The 18,172-nt window shown below is 47.8% G+C and overlaps 8 protein-coding genes across 8 annotated transcripts; 6 read left to right on the plus strand and 2 right to left on the minus strand.

The window, feature by feature from the left end:
- Positions 1-511: 511 nt before the first annotated feature.
- Positions 512-3,416, minus strand: LY89DRAFT_655435 (uncharacterized protein). Its single transcript, XM_018212344.1, has 4 exons — positions 3,016-3,416; positions 2,763-2,968; positions 2,067-2,591; positions 512-2,017 (listed from the first exon to the last, which is right to left on the minus strand). Exons 1-4 carry the CDS (start codon positions 3,385-3,387, stop codon positions 757-759), a joined length of 2,364 nt encoding a protein of 787 aa, XP_018065032.1. The 5' UTR covers positions 3,388-3,416; the 3' UTR covers positions 512-756.
- Positions 3,417-3,538: 122 nt separating this feature from the next.
- LY89DRAFT_626182 (uncharacterized protein) lies at positions 3,539-4,209 on the plus strand. Its single transcript, XM_018211099.1, has 5 exons — positions 3,539-3,601; positions 3,650-3,687; positions 3,737-3,807; positions 3,858-3,948; positions 3,999-4,209. Coding segments are annotated over exons 1-5 (243 nt in total). The 5' UTR covers positions 3,539-3,560; the 3' UTR covers positions 4,001-4,209.
- A 625-nt stretch (positions 4,210-4,834) lies between these two features.
- Positions 4,835-5,180, plus strand: LY89DRAFT_595994 (uncharacterized protein; the record flags this gene model as incomplete). Its single annotated transcript, XM_018209890.1, has 3 exons — positions 4,835-4,912; positions 4,973-5,065; positions 5,115-5,180. Coding segments are annotated over 3 exons (237 nt in total), but the record flags the coding sequence as incomplete, so codon positions are not given.
- Positions 5,181-5,207: 27 nt separating this feature from the next.
- On the plus strand, positions 5,208-7,698 carry LY89DRAFT_595899 (N-acetylglucosaminyl transferase-like protein component Gpi1; the record flags this gene model as incomplete). Its single annotated transcript, XM_018209885.1, has 8 exons — positions 5,208-5,342; positions 5,391-6,203; positions 6,285-6,386; positions 6,441-6,571; positions 6,617-6,696; positions 6,745-7,206; positions 7,252-7,346; positions 7,393-7,698. 8 exons carry the CDS (start codon positions 5,208-5,210, stop codon positions 7,696-7,698), a joined length of 2,124 nt encoding a protein of 707 aa, XP_018065035.1.
- A 325-nt stretch (positions 7,699-8,023) lies between these two features.
- LY89DRAFT_689326 (prim-pol domain-containing protein) lies at positions 8,024-10,067 on the plus strand. The gene is made up of 4 exons (XM_018215887.1): positions 8,024-8,443; positions 8,489-8,686; positions 8,732-9,178; positions 9,229-10,067. Exons 1-4 carry the CDS (start codon positions 8,091-8,093, stop codon positions 9,848-9,850), a joined length of 1,620 nt encoding a protein of 539 aa, XP_018065036.1. The 5' UTR covers positions 8,024-8,090; the 3' UTR covers positions 9,851-10,067.
- Positions 10,068-10,603: 536 nt separating this feature from the next.
- LY89DRAFT_700622 (DEAD-domain-containing protein) lies at positions 10,604-12,309 on the plus strand (the record flags this gene model as incomplete). The annotated part of the gene is made up of 3 exons (XM_018217137.1): positions 10,604-10,647; positions 10,705-10,783; positions 10,834-12,309. 3 exons carry the CDS (start codon positions 10,604-10,606, stop codon positions 12,307-12,309), a joined length of 1,599 nt encoding a protein of 532 aa, XP_018065037.1.
- A 1,963-nt stretch (positions 12,310-14,272) lies between these two features.
- On the plus strand, positions 14,273-16,277 carry LY89DRAFT_248823 (uncharacterized protein). Its single transcript, XM_018206168.1, has 2 exons — positions 14,273-14,443; positions 14,584-16,277. The coding sequence occupies exons 1-2, from the start codon at positions 14,432-14,434 to the stop codon at positions 15,958-15,960; spliced, it is 1,389 nt and encodes a 462-aa protein (XP_018065038.1). The 5' UTR covers positions 14,273-14,431; the 3' UTR covers positions 15,961-16,277.
- Positions 16,278-16,303: 26 nt separating this feature from the next.
- Positions 16,304-18,153, minus strand: LY89DRAFT_689330 (26S proteasome subunit P45). The gene is made up of 5 exons (XM_018215888.1): positions 17,934-18,153; positions 17,843-17,884; positions 17,692-17,790; positions 17,371-17,644; positions 16,304-17,290 (listed from the first exon to the last, which is right to left on the minus strand). The coding sequence occupies exons 1-5, from the start codon at positions 18,086-18,088 to the stop codon at positions 16,595-16,597; spliced, it is 1,266 nt and encodes a 421-aa protein (XP_018065039.1). The 5' UTR covers positions 18,089-18,153; the 3' UTR covers positions 16,304-16,594.
- Positions 18,154-18,172: the final 19 nt, after the last annotated feature.

Genomic DNA, 18,172 nt, shown 5'->3' on the forward strand with positions numbered 1-18,172 from the left:
TCGACTAAGAAACTCTGGTTGAAAACACGAAACCAACTTGTTGAATGAATTTGCAGTTTTCTTTTGGGAAGATCTATGAGTACTCCTTCCACAACTTTTCCTCATGGATTCGATGCTTGTAGCCTGCGGGGCAGTATGAATAAACCTTTGTTCTTGTCCAGATAACAACTTGCCCTTGCTTCCACAAAAACATTCAACCTCATCCCAAGCCCTACACTACCGTCAACTTTTGAGACCGAATAATAGCGCCGATGAAAAATTACGAGTCTTTTTCACGAATGCAGCTCGAACAAAAATGATCCCAGTACCATCGGCTGGCTATATGTGGCGCATATGGCGCGAATCACGCGAATCGCGGAAGTAGCACAAACAGCGCTGATTGCGATGGGATTCCAAATAAATACCGGCGTAGATCATGTCAAGGAGTTATGTAATAAGACTCCAAATAACTTAATGGCAAAAGAACATAAAAAGCACATCACGAGCAAGAGAATGAAACACATCTGACGTGGGGAAATCTGCGATTTATTTGAGACTACGCAGAAACTTTCTAGTGCGCTTCAGCTAGCTAAGTAGCTGGATAAGCAAGTCATCTCTAGCAGGAGAAGGGCAGGCCTCGCAGGCTCAGGGGTATTAGAAGAGTGAGGCAATGCCTTCTCTAATTTCATCGGTAGTATTGCTCCTTTGCAATCCTCAGTACCTGCCAATTCGGGGTAGGGTTCCTTTTTCATAATTCATAACACATCTCCCCACCACTCACTTCTTGAAAGTGTGACTCTTGCCCGACCTCTCCGTTTGTTGTCTTCGCATACCCTTAGGAGCATCTGCGGATTTTGAATAGGGATCGAAAGGCTTTTGTTTCTTCTTGCTTCCGCTCTTGTGATCCTCTGCCTTCCGCTTCGCATTCAGCACCGATTCTGCTTTGCTGTAATCGAACGGTTCATCCTCGTCGTCTTCATCGCTGTCCGATGCTTTAGCTGCAGCTTCGGCCTTGGCAGCTTTCTTTGCAGCTTTTCTGGCTCGCCTTTCGGCTTTTCTTTCAGCTTTCCGAGCGGCTTTGGCAACGGCCGGATCTTCTTCAAGGTCTTTGAAGGAGATGTCGAATTCGCCATCCGAGCTCTCCATGTCTGAGATCATGTCGCTCTTTCGCTTTGAACCACGCTTGAGTACGAACGGCTCATCTGCTTTTGGAGCTGGTTCGGGTGACGGCGTAACGTCTTTTGCAAGTTCCTTGACAGGTGTAGCCTCAGTTGCAAAGCCAGTTGAAGCAGAGAAGACCTCGGACGACAGTGCCGGTAATGGTACCGAGAGCGTCAACTTGGTATTGTGAGTCAACGTTGGACCATCCCATATGCTACTTCCAAAGGCACCTCCCCAGAAGGCCGAGTTGTTGCTACGAAGTTCGCCTTCGTCCACAACAGCAACCATAGTCTTTATTGTGTTCTTCGCAGCGACTGAAGGGATATTTGCTCTCGCAATAGCACCTACCGTATCGGGGCGCAGAACATCCATCATGCTTGGTCCATTCTTGCCTTGAGCTTTGGCAGATTTGATGATGTCCAGAAGTTCGCCAGCACGAGATTTCACAGCGTGTGACACTGGATGTGCGATTCCCAACAGAGCAACCATATCCATAGGCATCAATTTTGCGAGGCTCATCACCACGTGCTGAGGCATGATAAATGTTGGACTGTCGTCGTCTGCTCTTGCAATTTTATCACGCCAATGGTGAACGGCTTGGAAAACAGCGAATTGCTCATTACTCAGGAGAGCTGGTGTCTTGATCAACAGCGAGTACCATCCGCCTGGTCCTCGACCGCTTTCTGCATTGTAGATTTGGCGCTCGTAACGGAGTAAAGAAACCTCCTTAGACTTCTGGAGAACAATCTCGATGTAATTCTCCTCGTCCACATCCGATTTAGACTTTTCTACTAACTCGTTGCGCATGCAATCGTAGATGTAAAGAAGAAAATGAGTATCAGCTCTGGCGTAGAAGAACATCTCCTTGGGTAAAGGTCTACAAGTCAGTAGAATCCAAACAAAAAGTTCCTTGATTTCAAGCATACCTGATCCTCCAATCTGCCATCTGATACTTCTTGTCTGCATCAAAATTAATGAACTTCTTGAGTAAGAATGCTAAACTTCCTCCAGCATAACCAAGAGAACGGCTTGCCCAGTGAGTATCGAACAACCCTACCACATATAGGCCAAGGTCGCGCTGCAGCCACACCATATCCATGAAAGCTCCATGGAAGACCTTGACGATTTTTGGATTAGCGAATACTTCATTGAGCACTTGCAAATTCTGTCTCCAAGGTTTCAGAGTATCCACAATCCAATCTTTGTGTCGAGTACTGATCTGCATTAAAGAAACCAGACCAACGTAAGACCTAGCATCGTGATGCTCGAGATCAATCGCAATTTCTGTAGCGTCTTTGAGCTCGTTCAACATCTCGACGACGCCTTCCTCGGTGTCAACAAAGGTTGCAGAAGTAGTTGCCATTGGAAGATAAGGAATCGGCGTTGCTTCCTGGTACACTGTCTCGGGATATTGCAGATTCAAGATCTCCGTCTCATACGGATGGCGATATCTAAAACAGTTGTCAGTATTGTCAAGCTTGAGATTGGTCCCTGTGCTGCCCATTTCTGCTAAACGCCGCAAACGCTTGTTGTGTCTTGATCTCTGTGGCTTGCTTAAGCCCTCAGGAAGGGAAGGTTTTGGCGGGAGAGTCAATAACGGCATGAACTTGGTGTAATCATACTGTGGTTGATCTGTTTCATCGACAATAGTGCTAAGGGCTTTCTCTAGAGGTACTATGGCATGTGGCTTCGAGGAAAGAATTGGCTTCCATGGTGAATTGTCGTGATTATTTGGCTTGACATCGAAGGTAAGTTGAGGTTTGACGATATTCTGAGTACGAAATGCAAGTCCTAAATTTAATCCTGGTTTGTTCGACTTTGAAGCTGCCTATGAATTGTTAACATCATGGTCTCTGTTTGGGACTAGGTACATACTTGTGAGGTTTGTTCACTCGCTGTAGGCTCTTTGCGCTTGATCACACCAGTGTACTCGTCCAGGCAAATGTCCGACTTTTCCAGGAGGGAATCGACCACGTCCACAACCCCGCGCCAATCGTTCTCCAAATCATCTGCATCTTCTAATACTGGCGCACGTAGCTCCGCGATCGAAGCCGCAGACTTCAGTAAAGCGCTTGCGAGCGAAAGCAGGCGCTGGCTTTGCTCATCCAGGGCGGTACCAACTTCTTTGTTGAAGGAACGATGGAAGCCGAGATCTTCGGAAGCAATTTGCCCAGCGGTTCGAGTTGTAGCGATCAAAGCACTCTGGACTTGATCCTGCAAGGTCTTGAAGTCCTGCGTTTGATCCATCGTCGATTTTTCGTCAATGTTGTTGTTCGTTGAAATCGAGCTCGAACTTTTTGTAAAATGTTCATGTATATCGGCGATTGTAAGGTCCGTGGTTCTTAGCGTGTAAATACCCCTGTAAGGGATTTTGCTCAGCCTTGCCCATCTCCGTCCAGCTTTCACTCACAACTACGACGATGTCTGCGTCACTGGCCCCGGAATGCGATGAAGTCAAGGAGTAAGTATCGTGTAGTCTTCTGCGGGTGATGTATTGACTTTCATCCAGGCGTTATGACTCCTGCTTCCTCAAATGGTATAGCGAAAGTTGGTTGTTCGCCTCCTCATTACGTATCTTGAGACTGACTCCAGACAGAGTATCTGCGTGGAAAGGGCACAACTGATGAATGTGCCGCCCTTTTTAAGGACTACAAGCGATGCTTAACGGTTTGTTTACTTCCGTAACAAAAAATAGCCTAGTGGTTAACCTGGGGTAGAGTGCTCTGAAGGAAAAGGGAATTGACAAGATGTTGGAAGAAGCTCGAGAGGATCATAAGGAGAATGATGCAGCAAACTTGCGTCGGAGATGTAAGCGAAAGCTGTTCATTCTTTGAGGACTATGCTAAAGAATACTTCAGAATTGCCAAGTCGTGCTCATCAGGAACTTTGCATAGCGGCATTAAGGGTGTTCGGTTTATTGGGAACTTCTGCTCTGGCTTTCTCTATTTTCCTTGGAGATGTAAAATATATGTATTGAGCTTGTAACATTAAAAGCAACTCAGCCTTCTCAAGTACATTCAATATCCGACGTCTTATCAGCATTAGACGGCCATTGAGATATCCAAGGATTAAAGTACATCCTGCCAATGCTCTCTATTGTGAGGATGAGTAAACTTTCGCATCTTCCTCTAGCTACAACGGCGTGGCCAAATGTTCACATTTGCTTCAGCCTCGCACAAGACACAATGTTCCAATTCAACTCGGCATTTGAAAGGTCATCGGCAGCGGCCAAAGCTATTCCTAATACGCCCATGGGGAAGATGGTATCGACACGTGATAAAGCTTAATTTTAAACCCTGCAAAGAACAGCCAAACTCGTCGAAATGAACTTGAATCAACCTCCAGATTTTCGACACGTCTACTGAGCATTCAATCTGCAGAGCGCCGCGTCGCTGAATCGATAATGTGGGAGTCTCATCACTAAATCACTCTGCTTCCACAAACTTGTTGGGGTATCTACAGCTCACAGTCGTCCGCGCGGCCACATCCCTCACTGCCATACGCATGTAATGCTAAATCCATTCTCTCTCTTCGCCCTTTTTATCTTCGTAGCCGGTAAGTCTTATATTCTCTGAGGATATATTCCTGTCCCTTGTTGTCTTTGGAGTCATACTCTAAAGTTGGTGCTTTGATTTGAGTTACTCCTAAGCATTACTCCCAAAGCACACAAGAGGGTGACTGACTCCGAGATCCAGGCTACATCACTGCGAGGTGGGATCTGGTTACTCGACTTTATGACCTTGCTATCTTTGCTTGGGACCACGGAGTCGTCGTAAGTACACCACTAAGAATCCCAATCGCGCTTTAACAATTGCTGAGAGATATTGTACAGGCGCGTACAGCAAAAGGCTTTGCAATCCTCTCTCTATTCTTCTTCCTGTTCATCATACCAATCGAAAGACTCGCGTCAAGGGAGACCGACCTGGTGGGGACTAGATTCCTTTGTCGCATGGATCAAGGCTGACGTCTGACAGCATCCAAGGTCTGCGAGTGCAGGAATATCCGCTCGGGAACAATTACGACGAAGAGGCTCCTTCTAGAGAAGAAAGGGGTCCCGCAGACCTGTCATGCCCGAGCATGATGGCCTCATGAGAATCTTTTGGCCTGTGGATATACCGAAGTCCGAATCTCCAGGGATTATTGTCGGTTGGCGCAACTCAGGACTCGATGTCTTTGTGGTGGCAATATTGGAGGACGTCGATGTGAGTAGGAAGTTGTGCGTTGGGAAGTCCTGACTGACGTAGAGCCAGGCACCAAGCGTGGAAAATGCCTTGAAGGTTGGGACTATATTTCGAAATGCAAGCCACCCAATCTCACGAATATTTGAGCTCTGTGGGCAGTCGTACATGCATGTTCTGGGCCTGACGAACACACCGCACGTCGATATCGACAATCTTCAGATGCACGCATCTACTGGGCCAAGCTTGAAAATTCCTCAGATATCCTGCGCGCGCGCTTCCACGATACAGATAATCATGTTTGACCGGCCTCTTCCGAACAGGATGCAGTATATCTCACTCAGTCCAATCCCATTGGCATTGGGAGACAAAGCAGAGATGTCCATACACGCCCCTGGAAGTGTAGATGCAGAAGATGAACGAGAAGAGCAAGAGAATAGGAAGAAGACCAAGGCTCTAGTCGAAAAGTTGAAGCTCCACTCGGTGATCAAGCACCCAGCCTCACCCAAAGAGCTCGCGCTGCCGAGAATTGTGAACCAGATCAATTGTTCTTGGGAACTTCATAAATTACTGCAGAAGAACATTTCACTTGTCGGAAGGCGCTCACGTCGAAGTCTAAGTGTGTCAGAACGAGTTGTCGAGTCCGCCACAACGATGAGAGATTTTGTGATCGTTGCTATCTGGCAGTTGATCACTCTCTACATTTACCCAATTGTTCGTCGAGGTTTTGTGATCGGGCTCCTGTGTCATAGGGTAGCTGCTGAAGCTCTTCTACTTGTTCTGGAGTGGAGAGCGAAGCCTGAATATGCTGCTTTGAAGGACATTTCAGCAACAGCTCAACAAGTGGAAATACGACTTCAACAGTTCTCTTATTGGCCAATGCAAGTGAGTTTCTGTTTCTTGAATAAAATGTACCCTGATTTGGCGGACATTCATGTTTGAGTAAATTGTCTGATATATCTTCAGTATGTGACATTAAGGAAACGCAAGGACGATTGGGAAAGCGTTACAACAAGTCATCCCGATTATATCAGATTTTATAACAGCCTTTGGCTTGTAGCTAATGATGTTCGCTAAGCTCCTGGATCCTCTTCAGTATCTTTATTGTACTAACTCGATCAGGTCATCATTGGCATAGCCCTCGGATCCTACATAATTGACAACTCGGCATGGGTCGCGGAACTAATCAGTGATATACTCAGCATGTACTCAATCGCTGCACTCCAGAGAACAATTTCGTGGTTGATGGACTGGTAAGTTCTCACAATCAATTCAAAGAAATAGTGCTGACTTCCTAGGCCTGCTGGATTGAAGCTCAACACTGAGCTTGCAGCTTTTCTCGGTGACCTGTTCCTTTGGGTCATTGATCACTGGGCCAGTAAGCAATCCTTCCCCAAATTGAACATCTTTGCTGATTCTTGACGAGATTGCATCGAAGCATTACGACCAGTACTACCTCATATAATCTGGTTCATTGGCTTCTCTAGTTTCGCAGGAGCAAGCATGCCAATTGCCCTATTTTCAGACATGTTGTCAATTCTGACACTCCACATCTACTCTTTCTACATGGCTTCGGCTCGCATCTTCAACTGGCAGTACACAATCCTTCTGTCACTTTTCCAACTATTTCGTGGCAAGAAACACAACGTCCTAAGGAAACGAATTGATTCCTGTGATTACGATCTAGATCAGCTACTCCTGGGTACTATCTTGTTCACGTTACTCTTCTTTCTACTTCCAACAGTAGTTGTATTCTACCTCACATTTGCATGTTCTCGCATGGCGATCATCTCTCTGAAAGCGGCATTAGACACTCTGCTTGCATGCTTGAACCATTTTCCGCTTTTCGCCCTTATGTTACGAATTAAAGACTCGCAACGTCTGCCAGGTATGTTTTAGTTGCACTTTAACGTATCTCTATTAATTTGTGTAGGTGGCATTCGCTTTGAACTTCGAGATACCCAACACTTTAGTAATTCTTCAACTACCGCACACTCGCCACCGCCAACCTCGTACATATACCTCAAAGTAAGTCTTGCGGTTCATAAAGTGGCGTCATACTAAAAACCCACAGTCTGTTCCTCTGACCTTTCGTGCAATGTTTCACCAGTATTTCCAACTCGGCCATCGCATTCGCAAACACTACCTCTCACCACGAGTCCTTCTTTGTTTGGCCACAGGCAAATTCGTGCCTCCTATTCACCGCAAGAACCTGTATAGCTTGCAGTATAGCATGTTGCCAGCACGTCGAGCGGGTATCATGGATATGTGGCATGCTCTGACATCAGATGAGCCAAAGAGCGCAAAATCTAGCGGTTTTGATATGAAGATTAATGGGAAAAGGTTAAACGGGAATGGGAGGAGACACTATGGACATTGACGATGTTGGGAAGATGTTGATGATGGGATGATCTGTTGAATATACTGTGAGAATGTAGAGTACATAATGGTAATTGACGGATAGACCGTCCTGCTAAAGCTTGGGAAGTGAACTTTAACGCATCGTGAATATTAATATGGAGCACCAGTGATATCTGCCTTCTTTTACATCGATGATCGAATTGATGTTTTGTCGTTTTGCAGAATCCCTCGCCTCGAATCTCGGGCGCGTTTTCAGACAATCTGTGTTATGACGGGATGAAAACCACTAGCGCGGGTTGTCGCCTCGCGAAACCACTTAAACTTTACGACGCGTCGACGCGTCTCACCACAAAATCTTCAACTTAGACACTCAATTGGAGCACAACGCATTTCTGTCCCCATCCGATCAAGATGCCTCATTCAATATCCCCTGAAGATACTTCGACCCCCGACGAGATTATGTCCGTCCAAGATGCGGACGTTGATGGCGAAACACAAATGACCGAGGGAACTCTCATAGCTGAGAGTGAAGAACGAAATGGGGATACCCAAGCGTCTGATGTAACTGATCAGGACATGACAATGGCAGATATTGGCAATGATGAAGAAAAGCTACCAAAGAAGGAGCTGATCAAAGACGAATTCAAGTCTGAAGTCAAACTAGAAGATCTCTTTGCAGACATAGAGTCGGACGACGAGTTTCCAAGCTCTGCTGTACCGGATGTCAAAATTTCGAGCTCACCTGAAGCTCCTGAATCACCTGTGTAAGTAGCAGTGTGGAATACTAGAATCATCAGCTAATCATATAGTCATATTGGACCTACCTCACGAGCCTCCGATCCCGAAGTAATGCGATCTTTCTATCAACGATTGTTTCCCTGGCGATACCTCTTCCAATGGCTCAATCATTCTCCCACCCCTTCAACCGATTTTGGCCACCGAGAGTTCGCGTTTACACTGCAGAACGATGCGTACCTCCGATACCAGTCGTTCCCAACCTCAGATCTGTAAGTCATATTTGGTCATAGTTACTACAGAGCTGATCAGTGAAGTCTACGAAAAGATGTGCTACGTCTCAACCCTTCGCGTTTCGAAATCGGACCTGTCTATAGCACAAACCCTCGAGACCGTAAAACCCTACGCAAAGCATCTTCCTTCAAGCCAATTGCAAAGGAATTGTGTTTCGATATTGATTTAACAGATTACGATGATATTCGAACATGTTGTGACAAAGCCAATATTTGCAACAAATGTTGGCAGTTCATGACCATGGCTATCAAGGTTATTGATGTTGCTCTGCGGGAAGATTTTGGTTTCAAGCACATTATGTGGGTGTATTCCGGACGAAGAGGTGCTCATGCTTGGGTATGTGATAAAAAAGCCAGGACAATGGATGATCAGAAGAGAAGAGCTATTGCTGGGTATTTGGAGGTGATCAAAGGCGGAGCACAAAGCGGAAAGAGGGTCAATGTCAAGAGACCACTTCATTCTCACGTTGCGTACGTATTTCCTTATCAATTCTGGGTATCAACACTGACGATTCATCTAGTCGAAGTCTTGATATTTTGAAGCCACACTTCGAATCCGATGTCTTGCAAGATCAGGACCCGTGGGAGACAGATGAGAAGTTTGCACGTTTGCTGGAGCTGCTTCCAGACAGAACTCTCAACGAAGCTTTGAAAAAGAAATGGAGTTCGGCCCCTGGGCGATCTTCGACATCGAAGTGGGCAGATATTCACGCTCTTGCCAAGAGTGGAGTGAGCAAAGCGTTGGATACGAAAGCGTTACGGGATGCTCAGCAAGATATCATCCTCGAGTATACGTATCCACGACTTGATATCGAAGTCAGCAAGCATCTCAACCATTTGCTCAAGAGTCCTTTTGTTGTGCATCCTGGTACCGGAAGGGTTTGTGTGCCGATTGATACAAAGCGGTGTGAGGACTTCGATCCTCTTACTACTCCGACTGTTACAGATCTTTTGCGAGAAATCGACGAGTGGAAAGCTCCCGAAGACAGTGAAACCGAGGACAAGAAGCTGCAGGACTGGGAAAAGACGAGTCTGAAGCCGTATGTGGAATATTTCAGATCATTTGTGCTAGCCTTAATGAAGGATGAGAAGGACATCAAGGTGAAACGAGAGCGCGAGGAGAATGGAGGGATGGATTTTTGAATGTCTAGTCATTGATGCTGTAGAAATATGGGCGTTCCAAGGTTCAAGGGACGGAACAAGGGGTCTGGTGTAATTATGTCTCATGATGAATGGTTGATATAGGCAATCCAATACTGGTTTGATTGTCCGTTTTGGGTCGGGCTATTGTTACTAAACCAAGGCGCTATTGTTTGGACTTTGGCAGAGTAGAGATGAATTTTAGGCCATGATATCAACCACTTTCAATTGCCCAGGTGAGAATAATCGAATGCTAGAACCTTCTGCTTTGCCTCACGTGGAGACTTGTCGTCGTGCCCTCCGTGCTCGGGCGTTCAGCCTTGCCTTGCTCGTACCCTAGTTTTAGCGAAACGCTAATTATTTGGCAACTTATTCTACTCAACCTCAACTTGATATTTTCCCTCGCAATCAACCCACTCCGACTCTTCCACAAAAAGCAACGTTTTCCAAAACTTGAACACCCATTCAATTACTGCGCACATTCGCGTTGCGACCATCTTCCAAAAGAAAACGAAGCGCAGAAGCCACCAGCGAAAAACAACGGCTTTTCAACACTCTTGCCCCTCTACTCGACGAGGCTCAACTCACCTTCTACGAGTCGCGTCCTACTCTACGAATTCTAGACAACCTCTATGTTAGTTTTGCGACTCTGCCATTCAGAATAAAACACGACGCGCGTCGCGCCTTTCATCATCGCCACGATCAAACCCTCTCGCACATCACACCCTTGTTGTCAAAGAATAGGAAATCTACAAAATGGCCGACGATTTAGCTCAACAATTAAATGCTACGAAGCTGAGGTATGCACAACACCTGCTGGCGGATTGTATCTTGACACGTAACTGACACTGGGCCAGCGATGGAGCTTCACCATCAACGGAGGCATGGAAGAAAGACCTGAAGATTCCAGCCAAGGATAGAAGAGTACAGACTGAGGTACTACAGAGCTTGAACAGATGTCAGAATACCAGTGACTGATTGCATAGGATGTTACTGCCACGAAAGGACTCGAGTTCGAGGACTTCAAATTAAAGCGAGACCTGTTGATGGGTATCTTCGAAGCTGGTTTCGAGAAGCCTTCGCCCATTCAAGAGGAGGCAATACCAGTGGCTCTCACTGGCAGAGATATCCTAGCCCGAGCAAAGAACGGAACTGGCAAGACCGCCGCCTTCATCATACCTGCCCTTCAACAAATCAACCCGAAAAACAACAAGATCCAAGCCCTCATCCTTGTTCCAACTCGAGAATTAGCCATGCAGACATCTCAAGTTTGCAAGACACTTGGGAAGAACCTTGGTGTCAATGTCATGGTCACTACTGGAGGTACTCTTCTACGAGACGATATCGTGCGTTTACAAGACCCTGTCCACATCATTGTCGGCACACCTGGCAGAATCCTCGATCTGGCTGGCAAAGGTGTCGCCGATCTCAGCGAATGTCCCACTTTCATCATGGACGAAGCTGACAAACTTCTCTCCCCTGAATTCACTCCTGTTATTGAACAACTACTTTCTCACCATCCAAAGGACCGTCAGGTTATGCTCTTCAGTGCAACTTTCCCCATCACTGTCAAGGCTTTCTCGGACAAGAACATGCACGACCCTTACGAAATTAACTTGATGGATGAACTTACTCTCCGTGGTATCACTCAATATTACGCATTCGTTGAAGAGAGTCAAAAGGTGCATTGTCTCAACACCCTCTTCTCGAAGCTGCAGATCAACCAATCGATCATCTTCTGCAACTCTACCAACCGTGTCGAACTTCTCGCTAAAAAGATCACTGAGCTTGGATACTCCTGCTTCTATAGTCACGCCCGTATGATTCAGAACAACCGCAATCGTGTCTTTCATGACTTCCGCAATGGGGCTTGTCGTAACCTCGTCTGCAGCGATTTGTTGACCCGTGGCATCGACATTCAAGCTGTCAATGTTGTCATCAACTTCGACTTCCCTAAGAATGCCGAGACATATCTCCATCGTATCGGTCGTTCAGGGCGTTTTGGACATTTGGGCTTGGCCATCAACCTGATCAACTGGGATGATAGATTCAACCTTTACAATATCGAGCGCGATTTGGGCACTGAAATCCAGCCAATTCCTGCGACTATTGACAAGAACCTCTACGTTTACGATACCCCGGAAAATATTCCCAGGCCTGTTACTAATTTCCAAACTAATCGCCAGACCTCAGCTCGCGAGTCTCCTGCTCGCGAACAAGGACAACAAGCTGGTAATTCACGAGGTGGCGGTTCCGGCAACTACGACAACAGACGCCAAAATGGCACCAACCCAAATCAGAACCAGAGACAACCTCAAAGCCAGCGTCAAGGCCAAGGTTTCTCACGAGGAGGCAGATATGAACAAGGCGGTAATCGACGAGGCGGCGGCAACCAAGGCCAACGTCAAAACGGCTATGAGGGGCAGAGAGGCGGTCGTGGGCAACCCACACCGGCTCAATAGCCTCGAGTAGCATTGAACGGTAATGACGTAGCGGGTGTTTGATTTTGTACATATTCTCTTCTTTCCATCTTTCGCGATAGACCGGAGGTCGACTGCCATGAGATACCCAGCTTCTCGCATATCGAACGCCGATTCTACTCGGTCCATTCGATACTAGGTCTGTCTGGTCGTCTCTCGAGCGGTGGTTGGCTTTCGCGTTTGTAACATACGACTTTCATTTTGCATTGGCTTTTCGTTGAATGCCTATCTGGTCAGAAGAGAAGTGGTGGACGCAAAAGTTCAGCGACTTTGATCTGAAATGACAGGATGGGCGGGGTTCCCTGGCGTTACGGATGGTGATCGCTCACACGAGTGATCATTGGAGTTATGGGCTATTCCTGCAAGATGGGCATGACTGGCTGGCGTCGGCAGAGAGCTCTTGTTTACGATCTCGGCTCATCTCTTTGAGCTAATGGTGCGGTTGATCTGATGGTTCCAGGTATAGCTTTAGCATTACGGCGCTGGAATATCCGATCTCATGAGGGTGTGGTGGAGGTGTTTGGTGGTGTTGGGGGAAGGGGATCTTGTGCAAGGCAATGATGGTCACTCGTCTCACGTTCTGAATTGATGAGCAAGACATCTGGGTTGCGGGGGGATCAAAAAACACCAAAAAAAAACTTTGGGGAGAGTGTTGGAGGGTAGCATTGGCTCGTATCGATATTTGGCTCGTTAGCTATGCTTCTCTTTAGCAAAATTCAAACTTCTCCTCCCCATATTCGTTCTCTTGCGTCATGAATGTTCTAATGTTCTAATGTGAACTCAGGAATCTCAAAAGCGTCACGGATCTACCAAGTCCTCGGAGTTTTTGGGACTGTATATCTTTCAGCCGAGGGTTAGATATTCCGTGAAGCCGTACAACCGGATCATCCCGAGCCCCTTTTCCTTCACGTCCAGCTGATGGAGGTGTTTGAGTACATGTACACCCCGAGGTTGTAGTATTCATCAAGATGTGGTAGAATACAGCATATGGTCCCAGGGGTTACAGTAGAAGTGTTTGATATTCCATGCACCGGGTCTTTATTTCTCCTTGTGCCTCTTCCTTGCGATTGGGCGGGGATGTTCGCTCGGCTGTGCACATGCCTTGTGCATGAGTAGGCTGCTTTTCCGTATGCATGGCGATAAGGCCGGTGTAACTCGACAGGATTGATTGCTTTTCGTCTGATGTCCTCTTGGTCGTTCTGGAGAGCAATCTGTTCTTTCTTTTGTCTCTGCGCCCCGAATCTCAACGTCTCGAGACTGGCAGGGATTGCATCTTGCGAAGGAGCTTGATTGGGATAGAGTGCTGACCTTCTCTTCTGTTTCTGTTTGGACATACCTCTTCTGCCATGTTTGGAAGAATGTCAGAGTCGCAATCCGTGCCGAGCCGGAGGAACGTTGATCAGCATGGTGCGGTGGCTTGGTAATTATTCTCACGCACATGGCTCATTTGGCTAAAGTGGGAGTTGGAGGTGCTTGACGGGGATCCCCCGTGTAGCAGGACAGTAAGTAGCTTTCACACGTGAAGACAATAGGGATGGGATGGGATGGGATAGGGGTCGAGGAGCGAGTATACCATACTACGGGTGTGTCCTCACGAACGCAATGCCTCCTGAGCGGTGAAGGCCTTTTGCTTATTTCCCCCTTGGACCCCCCAGACTTGCTCGTCTTCTCCTTATCTTGTTTTATAGCCTCGTGCTGCAGTGCGTGCTGGTCTTATTGCTCTTGCCCTTATCGTTGTTTCCTGCCGTTGCGTTCTTATCATCGTTGCTTCTTCGTGTTGTTTTGAGACAGCGATTATTCATTCATTCATTCCTTCATTCACTCACTGCCGTCCGGTGGCGCCAGTGACGTTGAGCTTTTGTTTCTGTCAGCCAGACCAGGCCAGACACATCGCGGGAGTCGAAGACCGTCACCGTCCGACAATTACCGGAACCTCCTAAAACACAAAAATTTAGGAAGGGACCCGAACCCCCATCACCTCACCGAACCTAACCTCTTCTCCTTTCGCAACCAGGTGGGAGAGAGAGACACCCACGCCCCGGAGATTCTTTGCAAGGTCTCACAGATCAGGAACCAAGATACTGGGAATTCCAGTGACCCAATCATGTCTTTTATTGTGAGGATCAGCTCTTTCCTTGTCGCATGGCTGTCTGCCCCACCGTCGCCCCTTTCGCCCTGGCCGTTTGCCTTGCTGCGCGCAGCGATCGCGAACCATGGCGCAACCCTTTGCAAGACATTATACTGACTATGATACAGAAAGAAAGAGACAGTTCCATCCTCTTGTCCATTTCCAGCTTCTGCGACATCCATGGACCCAGTCCGATTATGGTTACGCAGGCACTTCCTGCTGGTTGCACATCCTGTTTCGAAGACGAGAGCCTAAGCACACGACGACCCAGCACAGGTTCGAGATCTCTAAATCCAGCAGATGGCCTGGCGGGCATCACTCGAGCCGCAAGCAGAACGAACTCGGCTTCATCAGAAAACGCGAACGCGACGCGACCGACTTTCCAAAACCGAACTTCCTCTCAAGCATCTTCCTCGGCCATTGAGACACCGCCAGAAAGTCCAAGAGTATCAGCACTGCAGAGTGCGCAGTTCGCAAGCTTAAGTCGACGCGATTCGAGCTTTCGCAGGACATATGACGAGAATGACAAGAAGAGAGCTATCCCTTGCGACAACTGCGCCCTTACTCTCCCTCCAAAGAACTCCACCAAGGAAGACTCCTCACCAACACATAATGATATTAATGGACCTATCCTCCGAACGCGCAGAGTCTATGAGCGAATCTCGATTCAAGTCGAGCACCCCTCACCTCCAAAGTCCGAGTGCTCCAGCTCCTCTGAATCCGATAATGCGATCTCAAGAAAACCTGCACACAGGCGCACACGTTCTCGTACCCTAGTTCGAGTCGGCACTTCTTCCTCCAACTCCTCTTTCAAGTCTACCGACTCTCACGAACACTTTGTGGACTATACCTCTAGTCACGAGCCCTTACATCCAACCTCCTTTTCCATCCTTCGCCAATCCTGTCTCCGTACCCTTTCCTGCGAAACCCTCCCTCCTTCAACCATCCAACCGAACTCTTCCCCAACTTCACCTTTCCTGAACAGCCCATTCTCAAACTCGATGTCTATCCCTTCTGGTGGACCAATCTTCTTCGGCGATCCTCTAGCGGGCTACACAACCGCATATGTCTTTCGAATCCCCGATCCGAACGCTAGAGGAAGACGACGCGTCTACGCCCTCATGGCACTAAGTACCCACCGTGAACGCGCCGCCATGCAAACCTTCTCTCTCCTCTCAGCCGCGTTCCGCGATCTCGCTGCCTGGATCCAAGGACTCGCCGAAGCAGAACTCGAGAGAAGCGAGAACGCAAACAGTCCCAGACTAGGCGGCAACGACGAGCGCGGTTTCGGCGGAGGCATGGGAGCCGGTGGTGGAGGAAGTACCCACAGCACGCCCACGAGCTCCTTTTTGAGCGGTAGGAACAGAGGTCTAGACGGTATGCCGCGCATGGTTACCAAAGCCAGAGGACTAGCCGAGATTGTCGGTCTTCCGGACTTCTTCATCGAGCTGCACGCTCGCTTCGTTAGGCTGCTCATCCAGCTGGGTCTTCAGCTCGGCGTTTGATGGATGCTTCGAAAGGGAGGGGAGGGGAATAATGGTAATGCATAATGTCTAGGCGTTAGAGAATCACTCAGCGTTGGCGTTGGTCGGAAAACTGTTTGTTTATTTGTTCATTGTACTGTTTGATAGCGTTTAGCGTTGCACCTCTTTTTGGAGATTGTTTAGCGATGCCTTATGAGCGAGCTGAGCTGATGGATGGGAGCAGAGGGGAGAGAAAGAGAAGTGTTTTAGTACGATACCGTGTCTGCGAGCGAGCGAGCTTAATACCTAGGAAGATAAAATAAAGGGCTGTCAAAAGCAAAGTAGAGAGTGTGTGTATGTGATTATGAGAGTGAATTGCTTTATCCGTAAGTTAGCCAAGAAGGAAGTGATGTGACAGTGCAGCGAAAGAGGAACAGAGCCACAAGGTCGCAAAATGTTCAATTACAGACAACGGCTTTGGTATTGTTAGTACAAGTGAAGATATGACTGCATGCCTGCCTCTACGGAAGGAAGAGATTATGCGAGACTCAAATTTCGTCTCCCCTCTCCTCCCATCCAAATGCCTGCTCGCCTGCCATTGCCATCATGAATTGCCATCTCAACGCCAGAAATGCATCCTCCACCAAGGTTTCCCACACATCCCGAGGCCAAGAGTCTACTTGTAGAAGTCGAACTTTTGAGCCTCTTGCGCTCCCTTGACTTGACTTGAGTATGCATCCTCCAAATCGACTTGGATGATGTTGTATCTGTTCTTTCGGACTGCTCTCAAACCGGCTTCCTGCATGATGGCTGCGATGATGGCACCGCTCAGGGGATCATTTCGGACGATTAAGCTGTCAAGGTCGACCTCGGGGGCTAGGGACATCTTCGACGCAATAGTGGTGAAGATCAATCTTCTCTCTCTTCGGTCTCGGAGGTTAGGGAACTCAATCTTTCTGTCCAGACGTCCAGGACGGAGGAGAGCAGGATCCAAAGTATCAGCTCTGTTGGTGGCCATGATTACCTTGACGTTCGAAGTCTGATCGAAACCATCCATTTGATTCAACAGCTCCAGAAGGATACGTTGGACTTCTCTGTCGGCACCGGTCTGCGCATCGAAACGTTTCGTAGCGATAGCATCGATTTCATCAATGAAGATGATTGCAGGAGAGTTCTCGCGAGCCATTCTGAACACATCTCGAACCATACGGGGTCCTTCTCCTAAGTACTTCTGAACGAACTCGGAACCGACGACACGGATGAAGTTGGCGGTTGTTGAGTTTGCGACAGCCTTTACCAACATAGTCTTGCCTGTTCCGGGAGGACCATAGAGCAAGACACCTCGTGGGGGATCGATACCAATTTGGCGGTACTATGATCATTCAGTCAGCATCTTGCCAGGAAAGAAGAAATGCACACTTCAAGCTCGTGCAGCAGATATTAGATGCTTACCAGATCGAAATGAGTAAGCGGAAGTTCAACTGCTTCTCGAATTTCCTGCTTCTGCATATCAAGACCACCAACATCGGCATATGTGACATCTGGCTTCTCATCTGCACCCAACATAGCAATTGAAGAGTCTGCTTCCGGCGGGAGGATATCAACAAGAGAGTTTGAGTGGCGATGGAGGGCTACGGAGGATGAAGGCTTGAGCTTCTCGCGGTCGAGGGTGGAGAGGATTCGGACGACATAGTTGGATCCAGTCGAAGATTGAACTATACCAGTACTGCTGAGGTTAGTGATGATCTGGTTACTGTTGTCCTGGCACCTTACTTTTGGTCTATAGCCTCCATAAATTGTCCAATAACCAGGGGTACACTCTGAATCCGCTTGATCTCTTCCTGAGCGCGTACTAATTCTCTCTTCAAGCTCCTATATCTTGTTAGGACAATGACAGCACCGTTGAACCGTTTCGGAGCCATACCTTTGCTCATCCTTGATGTATTCTTCTTGAAGTTGAATATACCTGCAAATCATCAGCCTCAGCTCGCCGCGCATCCCATCTGCCAACTCACTCCAGATGCCGTTGAAGCTTCTTCATTGTTGAGTACTCATCGCTGCCATCCGTCCCTATGTTCTCCAACGTGTCGATATTGGGTATCGAAGAAGGCATTTGTTTTCGGTGAGGCAGCACCTGGTTCGCGGGATTCTCTACCATAACGTCCCCCATCTTGACAGTTGCGTATGTATTAAAGAACTTCGAAAGTGATCGCTGCGCTTGGATGAAGGCGTATTCGTGGTCGTAACAATCGTA

This window comes from Mollisia scopiformis (assembly GCF_001500285.1).
Source record: "Mollisia scopiformis unplaced genomic scaffold LY89scaffold_25, whole genome shotgun sequence".
NCBI classification, from domain to species: Eukaryota; Fungi; Ascomycota; class Leotiomycetes; order Helotiales; family Mollisiaceae; genus Mollisia; species Mollisia scopiformis.

What these genes read in the sequence shown, in the direction of transcription:
- LY89DRAFT_689326 (XM_018215887.1), top strand. Translation starts at nt 8,091, where the DNA reads ATGCCTCATTCAATATCCCCTGAAGATACTTCGACCCCCGACGAGATT. An exon ending in TCGTTCCCAACCTCAGATCT is followed by an intron (nt 8,687 to 8,731) that starts GTAAGTCATATT and finishes TGATCAGTGAAG; the next exon opens with TCTACGAAAAGATGTGCTAC. An exon ending in CCACTTCATTCTCACGTTGC is followed by an intron (nt 9,179 to 9,228) that starts GTACGTATTTCC and finishes CGATTCATCTAG; the next exon opens with TCGAAGTCTTGATATTTTGA.
- LY89DRAFT_689330 (XM_018215888.1), bottom strand. Translation starts at nt 18,088, where the DNA reads ATGGGGGACGTTATGGTAGAGAATCCCGCGAACCAGGTGCTGCCTCAC. An exon ending in TACATCAAGGATGAGCAAAG is followed by an intron (nt 17,791 to 17,842) that starts GTATGGCTCCGA and finishes AACAAGATATAG; the next exon opens with GAGCTTGAAGAGAGAATTAG. An exon ending in CGCTTACTCATTTCGATCTG is followed by an intron (nt 17,291 to 17,370) that starts GTAAGCATCTAA and finishes GAATGATCATAG; the next exon opens with TACCGCCAAATTGGTATCGA.
- LY89DRAFT_626182 (XM_018211099.1), top strand. Translation starts at nt 3,561, where the DNA reads ATGTCTGCGTCACTGGCCCCGGAATGCGATGAAGTCAAGGA. An exon ending in GAATGCGATGAAGTCAAGGA is followed by an intron (nt 3,602 to 3,649) that starts GTAAGTATCGTG and finishes ACTTTCATCCAG; the next exon opens with GCGTTATGACTCCTGCTTCC. An exon ending in CCTCAAATGGTATAGCGAAA is followed by an intron (nt 3,688 to 3,736) that starts GTTGGTTGTTCG and finishes GACTCCAGACAG; the next exon opens with AGTATCTGCGTGGAAAGGGC.
- LY89DRAFT_655435 (XM_018212344.1), bottom strand. Translation starts at nt 3,387, where the DNA reads ATGGATCAAACGCAGGACTTCAAGACCTTGCAGGATCAAGTCCAGAGT. An exon ending in CGAGTGAACAAACCTCACAA is followed by an intron (nt 2,969 to 3,015) that starts GTATGTACCTAG and finishes AACAATTCATAG; the next exon opens with GCAGCTTCAAAGTCGAACAA. An exon ending in GATGAAACAGATCAACCACA is followed by an intron (nt 2,592 to 2,762) that starts GTATGATTACAC and finishes CAACTGTTTTAG; the next exon opens with ATATCGCCATCCGTATGAGA.